At 35.3% G+C, this 14,834-nt stretch overlaps 1 protein-coding gene across 4 annotated transcripts in view; it reads left to right on the forward strand.

Moving 5' to 3' along the window:
- Nucleotides 1-14,834, forward strand: part of KIAA0825 — a gene marked incomplete at both ends in the record, with an annotated part of 333,803 nt that overhangs the window by 95,432 nt on the left and 223,537 nt on the right. For all 4 annotated transcript variants that reach the window (XM_084233142.1, XM_084233143.1, XM_084233144.1 and 1 more), the window contains one exon: nt 4,370-4,480. In XM_084233142.1, the coding sequence (XP_084089268.1) occupies nt 4,370-4,480 (111 nt within the window). The remainder of the gene's footprint in view (nt 1-4,369; nt 4,481-14,834) is intronic.

The following is a 14,834-nucleotide window of genomic DNA, read 5'->3' on the forward strand; positions in this document are numbered from 1 at the left end:
AATTCTTTTTATGTCTGTGGAAACATAACTCTGTGGCTAGCACAATGCATTTTACTCTCCACTATGAATTATTTAGAGCATCCTTTCTTTTAGCTGTAAACATCATTAGAGCTTATCTAATAGCTAGCTCATCATTTCATTCCCCTATTGAGGCTTGTGGGCCAATTTTCGCCCTGTTATACTCTCCAGAATAATGAAACTAATTTGGGATCTTGCTGTGGAATTAAATGCTCATACAGATCCCACCCCCTCTGAGACCATAAACATCTGCCATAACATTTCTTATAGCCAAATAACCTTACTATTACCAGTACAGCTGAGAAACCGCCAGTGGAGTAGTGTTGAGGTACTGGCAGAATTCTTCGGGGAAGCATTGTGTTGCCAGTAGTACATAGTCTGAGAACTACGTAGCACTTCAAAAAGCTCTCCATTGTTATTAGACCCTACATCTCCAACCCCACAAAATCTTGAGGCTAAAACAGTAACTAGGCAACCATTTAGATTGTTAAAGATTCCTTGTCAGTTTTGAGATGGCTGAAGACTTTTTTTTTTTTTTAAGATTTATTTATTCATGCACACAAGAACCAGGGTATAGGCCAGATATGCAGGAGGGTGAGATGATTCACCAGAGACAGAGAGGGAACCAGAACAGGCAGACTGACTGAAATACACTGCTGAGGGGAGCAGCGGGCGGGACAGGAGAGGTCTCCCACGCCATGTGGGTATCTCCCCAGCCAGCCAGGATCGAACCTGCGCTGCAGAGGCTATGGACAGCTTTACAGCGCTGTGCTCAACTTCCTGCAGAGATTTTTTCAAGAAGTGTTTGCCTCTGTTATCATGCTGATACCTTACATATTTCAGGTCCTTATGTACCAGGTAGTTTGCTAAATTCTTTATAGGTGTTGTCTCAATCACTTTATAGGTGTTGCAAACCAATCACTTTGAAGTGATCACCATCATCCCCATTTTACAAGTGAGAAAACTGAAGCTAAATACTTTGCCAAACACTACACATCTCATGAAAACCACACTCGAGATACAAACACAGGCTGTCTGGCTCCTAGAGCTCTTTCACATGCTTGTGCACTGCTTCTATGTGATCTCTGTGGCCTTAGCTTTGGGGTATGGAGCATACAACAAAAAGTAAATGAAAATGTAGAAGGATTGAAGTAAAAGTAAGTGCTAAGAAGCAAAGCAAAATAAGAACATAGACCAGATGAGGTGACGAGAAAGTACATATTTCAGTCAAGACGGTCAGAGAAGACTATTAGAGAAGGATTTGAGGTAGACCAATTTATGGGTTGAACATGAAAGCTTAAAAAGACAGAGAGAATATTTGACTCCAGAGAGGGCTTTCATTCTTAGAAAAATAAGTAGCCTCCAGATAACTGGACAAATGGGGATTTATGCCAAAAGGCCAAAAGAGGCAAGTGGAGAATTAAGTAGGGCTATGATACCACTGCCTACCGTCCATCTTGCTCTCATTTCAAGACCCCATCTCTTCATCTCATCTTCTGCTTCCAACTTGGGTAGTCATTTCTTTGAGACTGTCCTTCTTTGCAACCTCTTTGCTGCATCGCTGTCACATTATATCAGCACCCTTCTCTTTCTAACTCCCTTGCTATTGCATCTTTCTCCCCTGCACCTTCATTTTTTTTTTCCCCCTCTCTATCCAGACTCTGGAACACTTTTGGGAAAAATCATTGTGCTGGCCATTTGAAACTTCTGATAACTCCACTCTGTCCAATCTCTGGGAAACTTCTTTCATCCTCCTCCACTCTGATCAAACCCTCAAACCCTCTACTTGTTAGCAAATGCCTTTGCTTCTATATTTCTCTGAGAAAACCAGACCATCATGATTGCACTTTAATATCTCATCTCCATTCTTAACAATTATCTGGATCTCTGTTCACTTCTACAACCTTTGATTGGTAATCAACATGTCTCTTTTCTCAACCAGAGAAAGTCTATTCAACTCAGTTCTTGATCACATTTACCCTCTATTCCATGACTTTTGTCTTTGAGTATTCTTTCTTCTAGATCTTTCTCTCAAGCCTCTCCTATATTAGAAAATTCTTCTTTATTATTGTGTTTCTCTTTTATTTATTTATTTATTTATTTTTAAAGATTTATTTATTTATACAAGCACTGGGTACAGTGCGTGGGAGGGTGAGAGAATTCACCAGAGCCAGAGCAGGGAACAGAACAGGCAGACCAACGAAATACACTGCTGAGGGGAGCAGTGGGCGGCAGGAGAGGTCTGCGCGCCATGTGGGACCCTCGCCTGGTGGCCGGGGATTGAACCAGCACTGCAGAGGCTGTGGGCAGCTTCACAACCCAGCGCTCAACCGCTGCGCCACCGGGGAGGCCCGTGTTTCTCTTATAAAGCATAGTTTGTGCTCGTGGCCTCCATTGATACCTACAATTCACTCAATGCACTGCAGCTGCCCTTGTCATGCTAACCAAACAATGTGGACCAGGTCAGATATGGAAACCCAAATGCTGACACCAATGTTTGTCCCTCCAGTCATTTACCCTCTCTGAAGCTTTCACACTACTGGCCATTTCTTTTTCTAGGGTTTCTCTAACATTATTTTCAGCTGGTTCATAACCTGCTAATTTTCTGTTGGTTTTATGTGTTTCTTTTTTCTCATCTCACCCTATAATATTGATGTACTCTAAAGTTCTGTCCTTGACCAACTTTTTATCTTATCTTCTTTCCTGGGTAGATTTACCCATTCTCTTGGCTTCACCACTATGCTAATGTAATTCACATCAATATCTTTAACCTAGATGTTTTTTGTAAAGGCAAATTTCTGTTGGACGTCTCTTTAGATGTACTTCAATTGTCTGTAGCTTCATCAACATATCTAAAACTAAGTAAAATACCTGAGTCATCTCAGCTTCTCCTTTTTCTTTAGCCTTTCTTCCTTCTACTTTTCTCCTCATGCCATTTCCAACCTCATGCTATTAGAGGATGAGTATTATTAGTTTTTTTTTTTTTTTCATTACTCTTTAAATATTTGTCTCTTACCTTTATATTTGTCTTTTTGCTCCTTTCCTTAGGACCTTCTCCTCTCTGCCTAGTCTACTACAGTATCATCTTGATTATCTTCCTTCCTCCAATGGAGCCTTTCCAAGCTACTCTTGTCATGCCTCACATTCTTCTAAAATGTGAAAGGCTGATATAATTCCCAGTGCATCTTCTGTGATTCCTCGATGCTGGTATCAAGTCCAGATTTCCTAGAAAAGAATATCCTGTTATCCTGACCTAGTTTCTGTCTCACTTTCTTGTTTATACAGAGGTATGCAAGGAATGAAAACATGATAACATGATTTTGAAGTATATTTAAGGAATTTTGCTCTACTCTGAAATTTAGTGAGAAAAATTACTTTCAAAGAGGAGCTAATATATTAAAAGTCTAACAATTATCAAAGTATGTTTATTGAGAAGATGTTCTATTTAGCAAGACAAATGGAGAGAAAGGTCAAATTTGGAAAATGTGAGGATACCAGAAGCAGAATGTGAAACGAAAAGATAGGGGTGGGTTTCCAAACTGGAATTCTGCTCTTCATAATTATTTAAAAAACGCTATTGCTCCTGTACTAAGTATAAAGATAGATAATACCACTTTAAATAATTACATTTCTAAAATATTCCCAGTTGTCACTCTTAATTCCATGTAGGCAAATATAGTCTTCTGTTATTAAATTTTTATTAGGTAAGTTATCTACTGAAGATTTTATATAATAAATATTGCTTATTATCTCCAGATTTATTGTTGAATTTGGGCCAACCTGAAAAATTTTAGTTACTTCTTCAAAGATAGCTGTAGAGGAAATTTCAAAATTGCCTTAATTTTGAAATAATAGTCCTATTGTACAGTTAAATATTTCTTTATAATCTCTCTGTTGATTTTTAGGACCATACAAAATTAATTATAAATTCATATCAATGGCTTTGTATTTATAAATCACTCTAAAGAGCCAAAAGAGGTAATTTTATGCTAAAATTTTAACATTAATAAAACAAAAATGACAAAATATTGACATTAATTGGATAGGTTGAGGAAGAAGACATAACTGGTATTCACTGTGCTTACTATTCTTTGTACATTTATTTATGACAAATTTCACATGAGTTCTTGTAAGTTACATGATAATAGCATTGTGTTACTCTAAGGACTGTTGTATAGAGACCTATGAGTCACTATTAACCATAAATCCCAAGTGATGAGGTGGATATATTGTCCATTCTAGACCAACACCATTTTCTGTAAAATATTAAGTAAAAATAAAAAGATTGGATGGTTTTCATAGTTAATGTTTCCTATATATTCTGAAATAATAATTATTTTTATATCCACAGGACTTTTCAACATGGCATGGCTGAGTCCAGTTCCAATTCCTTAAAAACATTTTTCAAACAGCCATTACATTGGCTTTCTTGCATATCACATTTCTATCCTTCTTTACTCAGGTGAGAACTTCTAAATGTTATACTATCTATAATTCTGATTCCTTTTAAGGTTAAATATAAGCTTTAATCCATGGAGGTAAATGCATCTTATAAAAAGAAGCTACAATGTTTTATAATATGGAAATTAAAAATGCAAGTTATTTTTTTTTTCTGAGCGTAAGAATCCAAGATAAAGGCCTGACATAGATTTAGTGATATAATGGAAAAATGTGGATTTTTGGAAATTTTGGGCTTTTTTCTTATTTATTTTTCTCTAGATCTATTTCAGGTAATTGTCTAGCCATTTTAAAATTCATCCACCTTGATCTATAAACTGGGGATTTGATAGTTCTCCAACGAAGTATTAAATTAAGACAGCGAAACAGGACAATTCATCTAACTCAGAGTCTTTAGTAAAAGTTGAGACAGGAGTAACTATTAAAATTATGAACAGGATCTTTTACTTTTATTTTTAATTAACAGCATTTAAATATAAAAAATCATTTAAAGCATAAAATATACTTCCAGAGTAATCTGGTGACATTTTGTGGCATTATGTAGAATGTCAGTTTGATTCTTTGCTGAATATATCATTGGAACGTTAACTTTCCTTGATATCTGAATAAATTTATCATACATAGCTGCAGGAGATATTGTTAATCTCCATACATTCATGATTCATCTTGGAAATATGCTTTCAGTGATTTCATCACCCACGTTGACTGATAGTGTCTCTCTCCTGAGGAACAAGAATCTTATGTACAAACAGAAACTGTGAATACCTCATACACAAATTCTCTATTGACAACATACACTGTTTACCTGTTCCCATATAGCTAATGAAGAGTACAAGATCCATGAGCTATAGGCTCTACCTTCAATGAACTCATATATTTGTGTTACTTCACTTACATATAAAACTTTTCCACAGTTCTGATTAATTCCTCATGATTGATTTCAGGAAATGGAATACCATCAATACTGTGTCATCTCAGTAGCCTGTTACTACACTTGTAAATGTACTCTTAAGTGATTGAGAGTTAAGTAGTTGACTTACTAACACTCATTATGGCAAAAATAGTAAATTAAACAACTGGATCTTTTAAAGTGTGAACTCAGCAAACAAGCTGCATCATTTTAATGAGTTACCAAACTTCTAAACATATTTGTTCTCCATATTATGATCATATTTGCTTTTATCTATTTTAATCTTTATTTATAACCAGTGGAGTTAACCCCTGTTAAGTGTAGCTTTGTAACTCCAACGCCAGGCTTGCTTAGTTCCACCCCACTAGAGGCCCAGAAGGTCCACATGGAAATGGGATTATCTTTCAAATAGTTAATTTCTTTCTTATATTTAACCTCTTTCTCTTTTTTAAAAAGATTTATTTTATGTGTTTATGCATACAAAAACTGGGGTGCAGGCCAGAGGTACAGGGTGGTGAAATGATTCACCAGAGACAGAGTGGGGAGCAGAACAGGCAGATCTACTGAAATACACTGCTGAGGGAAGCACTAAGTGAGGCAAGAGAGGTCTGCTGACCAGGGATCGAATTCAGGCTGCAGTGGCTGGCAATAGCTTGATAGCACTGAGACTTAACCCCTGCTCCACCAAGGAGGCCCTTCTTTCTCCTTTCTATATTTAAAGTGAATGTTAATATAAGAAGACTGTATTTCTATTCTATGTAGCAATTTATCTCCACTATTATTCTAACACAAAGATTAGAATGTGGGAGTGACTACTCAGCCCATAATACAATTTAATAAAGCTTTCTGAAAACAGTTTAATAGAATGTATCAAAAACCTTAAAAATATTTGTATCCCTTTATCCAGCAAATCCACCTCCAGAAGTCAGTCATAAGGAAGTCAATCTTCATGGAGCTTATGAAAAAGTTTTATATATAAGGATATTCATTAAAGGATTATTTGCGGAAAAAAATGGAAATATCTCAGGATTGAATTAGACAAATAAATTATAGATAGCTATATGATAAACTACTGTGAGTTCATTAAAAGGGTTGATTTTGAAACATATTAAATGACAAATAATTATGATCTACAGTTAAGGGGAAACTGCAGGTTATGACTTCATCAAAGCTGTTCAATTTTTAGAGTGATAATTGTGAACTAGACATTCCAAGTGCTTCGTGTATATTACCTCTTATAAACCTCAGACCATTCTGTGAGGTAAGTACTTATGTGTTTCTTTCATGGAGAATAAGAAGGTGTTTAGGCAGAAAACCAAAGAGAACAAAGCTGGTGGTCTCTGAAACCGGGTTTGTCCCCTTCCAAAGCTCAAGCTCCAGACAAATCTATACTTCCACCTTTCAAAGGAAAAGCAGTTCAGGGTGATATTGACAGGTATGCATGAAAAATCTATGGCTTCCAGTTATTTATTAGCTGAAGTCTTTTTATATGCTTCAACTTTGCTGAGGCTCTGATATTCTAGTTCTTAATGTTTATCGCCAAGGGAGAGATCTAGTATGCAGACTACCCAGACTTGCAGAAGAGGACAACTTCTGTTTCCCAGGGGATATACAGTTATTGGAAGGTGGCATGCAATTGACAAGTTTGAACTATGCCATGCTACTGTAAATGTAGCATTAAAATGTCTAGGAAAGCAAATATCAAAAGGATCTATACTAGCTTTTATCTTTGTATCAAAAAAAGATTGCAAATATGTTTAATACTTATCTGTAGAGTTTTCTGTTTTCCCAATTTCCTACAATATAAATAATTCAATTTTGTTAAGATAAAAACATTTTAAAAACAAAAAGAAACCCCATTTTAAAATTGTCCTGTTCATCTATCTTAACCTATACCCTGCTGTATAGATGATTTCTACTTCTGCATCTCTACCTTTATCTCTGTCTCTATTTTTTTTTTGGTTACAGATTTATTTATTTATGCATGCAAGAGCTGGGGTACAGGCCAGAGATGCAGGGGAGTGAGAGGATTCACCAGAGACAGAGTGGGGAACAGAACAGGCAGACTGACTGAAATATATTGCTGAGGGGAGAGCTGGTGAGACAGGTGAGGTCTGCTTTGCCATGTGGGTTGCTCCCTGGCCAGCCAGAGGCTGCAGACTGCTCTTAGTGTGGTGCTTATCCCCTTGAGCCACCAGGGAGGCCCTCTATCTTGCCTTTCCTCCAAAACTGGCTAGGTTGCCAATATTTCTTGAATGCCCTTCAGTATCACTGGGCATCAAATGTCCTCAGCTGATTTTCTCTTTTACTCTTCCATTGTCCTCTACACATGGTATCTTTTCTTTTAGCAGTGTCATTATTCTTAAATAATTCCAGCATAGACTCTTGATCATGGATTCCATATTGAGCTGCTTCTTTGCCTGTTCCAAATGTTTTACATGTTCAGTTGATTCTTCCTCCAGTGGTCTCTTAGACCCATTTTTTCTCTCCAATCCACTGCAACAAACTTAGTCCATTCTTACTATTATTTGACATCTTTAAAATATTGTTTTCTTTGTAGCATTCTCCAGCTCAATAACCTGCAATAGCTTCTTCTCAACCATATGGTCTTTCCTGGCTTATTTCCTGAATCAGTCAGCAGTTTTTTCTGCTCGAGGCCTCAGTCTCTTCACTTGTCTTTAAGATAGAGTTATTGCAAACTTTTACCTTTTATTTATTTCTCATTCTAAACTTAGGGCCTTTATTTATGTAGTTTTCTCCCCTGGAATGCATTTGGTTATCTCCTTTGCCTTTCTAAATTCTTCGTGCAAGGTACAGTATGAACTCTCCTACACAGAGTGCCATACATTCTGACAATTATTCTCTAACAGGTCCTATAATCTACTTAGGATGACATGATCCACGCAATTTGTGATCCAACATGCTCAGAACAGTGATGTAGTCAGAGGACTCCAGGGCAGCAATAAAAGCAACTTCAATGTAGCATTTACAATTATCACACATAGCAATGGAAATTCCTAGACCACCATCATATGACCTTAAAAATCTTTGCCTTTGCGTCATTTGCCTTGTGTACACATATATACTGCTTCTGTGTGTCTTTCACTGGGAAATTTTCCTTCAAACCTCCATTCCTCCTCTGTGTAACTAAAATGAAAATTTCAGAGAAATACATGGGTTGGTTCATGGCAAGCTAATAATATATTTGGTATTTCTTTTTTGTTAATGGAAGACTGTGAAGAATCTACTGAAGTGTTTAATATTTTGAAATATCTTAGTAATTTATTCATCTATCTGCTTACCTATACCTTATCTACATTGATTTAAGTCAGCCTTTAATAGCATTAAATATATTAATAAAATAAGGTGAGCTGGAATTAGAAGCAGGTATGTAAATTAAAAGTAGGTGAAATGGAAGAAACAGAGCAAAGAAGAGGACATGAAATTAGGACAAAATAAAAGTTAAAAATACATAAATAGTAATATGGACCACAAATTTGTCTAGAGAAAAATATGAAATATATTAATAGGTAAAAACAGAATCTCCATGTTCTCCTAGAACACCTGGAATAAAATTTAGAAGAGTTTGCTTTGGGGAAAATGAATATATTTTCAAAGCAGTAAGATGTAATTTATTCATTATTCCTAGCAGTAATATAGGCCAACAACATGAGTTGATTTGGAAAGGGTAATCAGTTTCATACATAGATTACAGTAAGGCATGTAGAGAGTTTATTAATCTCAAGGTTAATACTTTAACACCATACTGTGCTTTCTTTTAAGAAATAATAACTGTCTTGGTCAATTATAGTATGTTGCATTATAATACTTTTATTATTTTTCAAATTTCATCTTCTTGTGGTTCTTTAAATATTTCCAAATATTTTAAAAATCTTCCTTAGCTAAGTAGGCTCTAACTGTGCACTGAATCCAAGTAGTATAATCAGGGTGAATAAATAGTCCATTCATTTTATACAGCTTTTTTTTTTTTATAATGGCAACATGATGTTTTGATTTGTGGCTAGTCCATTTTGAACTGTAGATTTTTTTTCTACTATGCTTTTGTTTTTATTATACTTTAGTCAATGCAATTCTGTTTTGGATTTGTGTACATCTTTCCCCTCCCTACATGCATTATCAATATCAGAACATGATTCAATCATTTGTTAACTCTCATCCATTCTTCAATTATTTATTTAATTTTTTTTTCCTTTTCCCCCCACCGCCATCCCATTACATCTTTGGTCTTTTCTCCTTCCCTCTTCTCTTAAACTTAGAAACCTGTTAGTTTATTAATTTTAAAAGTATTTTGCTTCATCAGCTTGTGCTGTGTTAATGCCCAGTATTTGTCATTCTCACTTGCTTTACTACACATAATTTCCTTGAACTTCCATTTTAATATAAATACAACCCTTCACCTTTCCTTATAACTGAGTAGTATTCCACTGTGTGTATATACACCACATCTTCTTGATCCAGTCATCTGTCATTAGGGATGTAGGTTGTTTCCATTTCCTAGCTAATATAAATAATGTTACAATAAACACTGTAAAGCATACAATTTTTTGAGTTGATGGTTTTGATTTTTGGATAAATGTCTCAAAGTGATATTCCTGGATCAAATGATGTTTCTATTTTTAATTTACTAAGGTAAACCCAGATTGCTGTCAAAATGGCTGCACCAGTTTTCCACCAGTTTCCTCTTTCTCTGCATCTTCTGTAGTGCCTGTTTTTTGGGGTCTTTTTAATGCATGTTCTTTTCATGAGTGTAAGATGATATCTCATTATGGTTTTGGCATGCATCTCTTATTAAAAGTGATGAACATTTTTCCATGTGTCTATTGGCCTTTTGGATATTCTCTTTGGTGAACTGTCTGTACGAAACTGCTGTTCATTTATTAATTGGGGTGTTTGGCTTTTTATTGCTAAATTGTATATGTATATATTTTTAATATATCCTGGATACTAACCTGTTTCTGGTTGCATAATGTGCAAATATTTTCTCCCATACAATGGAATGCCTTTCTAGTGTACTTAAATTTTCTTTCACTAGGAAAAAAATGTTTTAATTTTAGGTAATCCTAATTGTTTATTTTTGTTTTTATTTCTCTTGCCACAGGGGTCAAGTCTCCAAAAGCATTTTTATCATTGATGTCATGAAATGTATCACCAATGTTTTCTTCTATATATTTTATTGTTGCAGGTCTTATATCTAAGTTTTTAATCCATTTAGAATTTATTTTTGAACATGGGGTTTGTGCAACTTCATTCTTTTACATGTGAACAACCTGTTTTCTTTCTTTTTTTTTTTAATAGAGGCATGTTTTATTTATTTATTTGTTTGTTTGTTTTGTTTATACATGCACTGGGTACAGTCAGAAGTGCGGGAGGGTGAGAGAATTCACCAGAGCCAGAGCAGGGAGCAGAGCAGGCAGAAGGACCGAAGTACACTGCTGAGGGGAGCAGCGGGCGGCAGGAGAGGTCTGCGCGCCATGTGGGACCCTCCTCTGGTGGCCGGGGAGCAGCCGGGGATCGAACCGGCGCCGCAGAAGCCGCGGGCAGCTTCGCAACCCAGCGCTCAACCGCTGCGCCACAGGGGAGGCCCAGAACAACCTGTTTTCTTAGCACCCTTTGTTAAAGTTACACTCCTTTCCCCATTATGTGGTTGTGGCTCCACTATCATGAATTAAGTACATATATATATGATATATATATATCATATACATGGTATATATATATATATATATATATATATATATATACATACATGGATTTATTCCTGGGATTTCAATTCTGTTTCATTGATCCATGTGTCAATTTGTATGCACATACCATATTGTTTCAATTACTGCTGATTTATAGTATAGATTAATATCAGGTACACGATGCTGCCATTTTTCTCAGAATTGCTTTTGCTGTCGGAAGTCTTTTTTTTTTTTTTTAAAGATTTATTTATTTATTTTACACAAGAACTGGGGTACAGGCCAGATGCGCAGGAGGGTGACAGGATTCACCAGAGGCAGAGTGGGGAACAGAACAGGCAGGCTGACGAAATACACTGCTGAGGGGAGCAGCGGGCGAGACAGGAGAGGTCTGCTCGCCATGTGGGACCCTTCCCAGCAGGTGGGGATTGAACCGGCGCTGCAGAGGCTGCGGACAGCTTCACAGTGCTGACCTCAACTTCCTGCACCACGAGGGGAGACCCACTGTCAGAAGTCTTATATGCTTCATATGCATTTTAATATTTTTTTGTTCAATTTCTTTTAAGAACTACTATTGAAATTTTAATGGGGATAGTGTTAAATTTATATATTGATTTTGGTAGAATAGTCATTTTGACTACATGCATTCTCGTGTCTTTCCATCTCCTTATGTCATCATCTAAAACCTTTAATAAAGTCTTTTAGTTGTTATTTTATAAGTCCTGCACCTCATTGGTTAGTTGTATCTCTACTTTTAATCTCTCTTAGGACCACAGACTCATGTATTCATGTAGTCCATGAATATATTCATACATAAATAATTTCTTTAGGTTTATACCTAGAGATCACAAAGATACCTCAAACTAACATGATCAAAATTGAACATAGGATAGTATAACCCCCTCTAAATAATCCTCTTCTATTTTTCCTTTTATCTGCTAATGGTAACTCTATCCAATTTTGCAAACCAGAGACATAGGAGTTAGTCTACACACTTCCTTCTTCCTCCCAACCAAATCCAATCCATTACTAAGTCTCATTAATTTTATCTTATAATATTTGGTATCCATATCACCAACTTCAGCTTAGTAAAAACCTCTATCATCACTCTCCTAACCAGTAGAAGACCAACTAACTTTCTTCCCATATGTTGACTCCCATTTTTGACATTATCCAAACTGTAGCTAGAGAGTTCTCAACCTCAAATTTGTTTTCTTTTTTAGATTATTTTTATTGATGCATCATTGACATACATCATTATTTGAGTTTAGTGTGTATAACATATGGCCAAATCTACTTTTAAAAGTAATTTTTATTACTTTTGACTTAAAAATGAATTCTCTGTTGTCCTTAAAAATAAGCACAAAAAAATTAGCATAGCCTATAAAACCTACATACTTTTGGCTAACTCACTTCTGCAAACTCTCCTGATATCACATTACATGTGATTCTGCTCTCCACATATTACCCTTTTTATTTTTCCTTGCTGTATTATGCTCCATTCTGTCACAGGATCTTTGCACATACTTTCCTCTTTCTGTGAAATGTCTTCTTCCTTCTTTATCTAATTAATGAAAACTTACCTCCATATATCAGCTCCAATGTGACTGCTTTAGAAAGCTTGTAATAAACCCCACTTAGTACTACATATTCTATACTTAGTACTACATATTCTTAGTACTACATATTCTAATAGCATCTTTTGCTTTTGTCATTGATTTTTGCATAGTTGTAATTTAATCTTTATTTGTATCATCATTTAAGCTATATATGTATCATGCACTAAATTCTATAGAAAAGCAACTTTTTGGTTGTTGTTTTGCTTACTATTTTGGCTCCTTGGATTTGCACATAGAAATCAGCCAACAAACATTAGTTGAGTGATTGAATGAGCTTGAAGTAGTGTTATATCAGATATTACCATATTAAATGATACATTTTGCTTTTTTCAAATATTTGATCTGCATGGTAAAAGTAAAAGCTCAAGCATGGGAATTATGGTCTTGTTAAGATGGTAGCTTCTAGTATATTTAGAAGAGAACATCTGGGGAGAAGGACGAAAAGTGTTTTGATTTCCCATCTGCAACCACTGACAGGTTGCTCCACAGGGCTGAGGAAAAGAACTGAGAGAGTTTATACTCTGATGAGGTGCCAAGCCTTGACATGGAGCCAACAGACAAGGGAGAAGTAATGAGAGCTCTTTAACACCAAAGCACTTCAGTGACTGTTCCAGAGTGTGGATGGACAAGCAGCTGGATCTTTGAAAAGATTTTCAGAGACAAATTCCTATGCCTGTAGAGCAATTCTAAAAAGAAGGGAAAATGTCAAATGAACTATCTTTAGTTTTCTATTATGATTTAAATATATATATATATATATATATATATATATAGGAAAATAGCAATGGAGCTAGCAAAGAGATAATAGAAGACAACTATAGGATTTCAAATAAGACAGATATGGTTTGTAGACTTGTATAATTTAGTGATTTTGGAGAGTTAATTAACTTTTGTGATCTACACTTTTCCTATAGAAGAGACAGTTTTGGTGACAAGCTAAGACAGAAATACAATACAACCTTATTGATTTACTGAAAATATCATGAAATAGTATTGTCTCCTTCTCCCTTGAAACATCTTCCCTTAACTTCTGAAATACTTTTATAGACAAATCATGAGGATTGAGTGAACTAATGTATCTACATGATATATCAGTAGTTATGAAGCAATCATTCAGTCCTGCTGTGTTCCTTAAGAGCTGTTTTAGAAAGTGGAAGATTTTATCAATTATCTAAACATGTTAAAAGACCTACCACAAGTGTGGTAACATGGAAAGAATATTGAACTATTTGGTCTCTGGACTTATCAAACTTGTGATGGCAAGGGAGATCTATATTGAACTCCCTGTAACAAGGTATTTATTATCTGGTAGACAGGTACTGATAATAGTTAAAGGATCCAGAGAGATAACTTCTGTTCTTCAAAAGGGATGGCTGAGCAATTGAGTGATTAAGGCTGAGTCCAGTGACTCAGGTATTTGATTGGCAGAATTCAGAGAGTCCAAAACTGATGGCTAAAATATAGTGTTATTTTAAAAATTAAAATTAGGTGTTTTATTATTTTAGAAATGGGGTATGCTAACTTGTGTAACATTAAAATTTAGACTTAGGGCTATGAATTTTAGGTACTAATACCTTTGGGTAATTTGGGAGGAATAGGGTAATTCCAAGTGAAAAAAAAATTAAATTGCTAAGATCTGGAAATAATACAGGTCCTCATAGGTTGAATGCTTACCTCTAAACTGTACAGTGGATAATGTGGATACAACCACTCTGAAAAAATAAGACTTTCAGAATGTCATTCTACCTTAGTGGACAAAGGTATTAAAAATCAAGACAAATCATATATGTAAAGGTACTGGTAAACCTGGTCTGATTTCTGTTTATTGATTCATCTTTAATTATGAAGATCATGGAAACTTTATATATTTTTAAATTAAAATATATTCAAGAAATTTAATGCAATTGTGTATAATTTATAAACTCTTGGTAAAATGATGAAGAAAATTTTTTTTGCTTTATCTCAGCTATTAAATAATCTTTTTAATGAAAGAAGACAAAATTGCTCTAAATATTTGCCTTTATTTGCTTTCCTGGAAAGATTTGGAAGCATTAGTTTTGGAGAGCTGAAAGTAATGGAGTAACTTAGGGACTTTTCCTCTGCATTATTTTCCCCACTTTTAGGGCT

This window comes from Talpa europaea (assembly GCF_964194135.1).
Source record: "Talpa europaea genome assembly, chromosome: 5".
Classification (NCBI taxonomy): domain Eukaryota; kingdom Metazoa; phylum Chordata; class Mammalia; order Eulipotyphla; family Talpidae; genus Talpa; species Talpa europaea.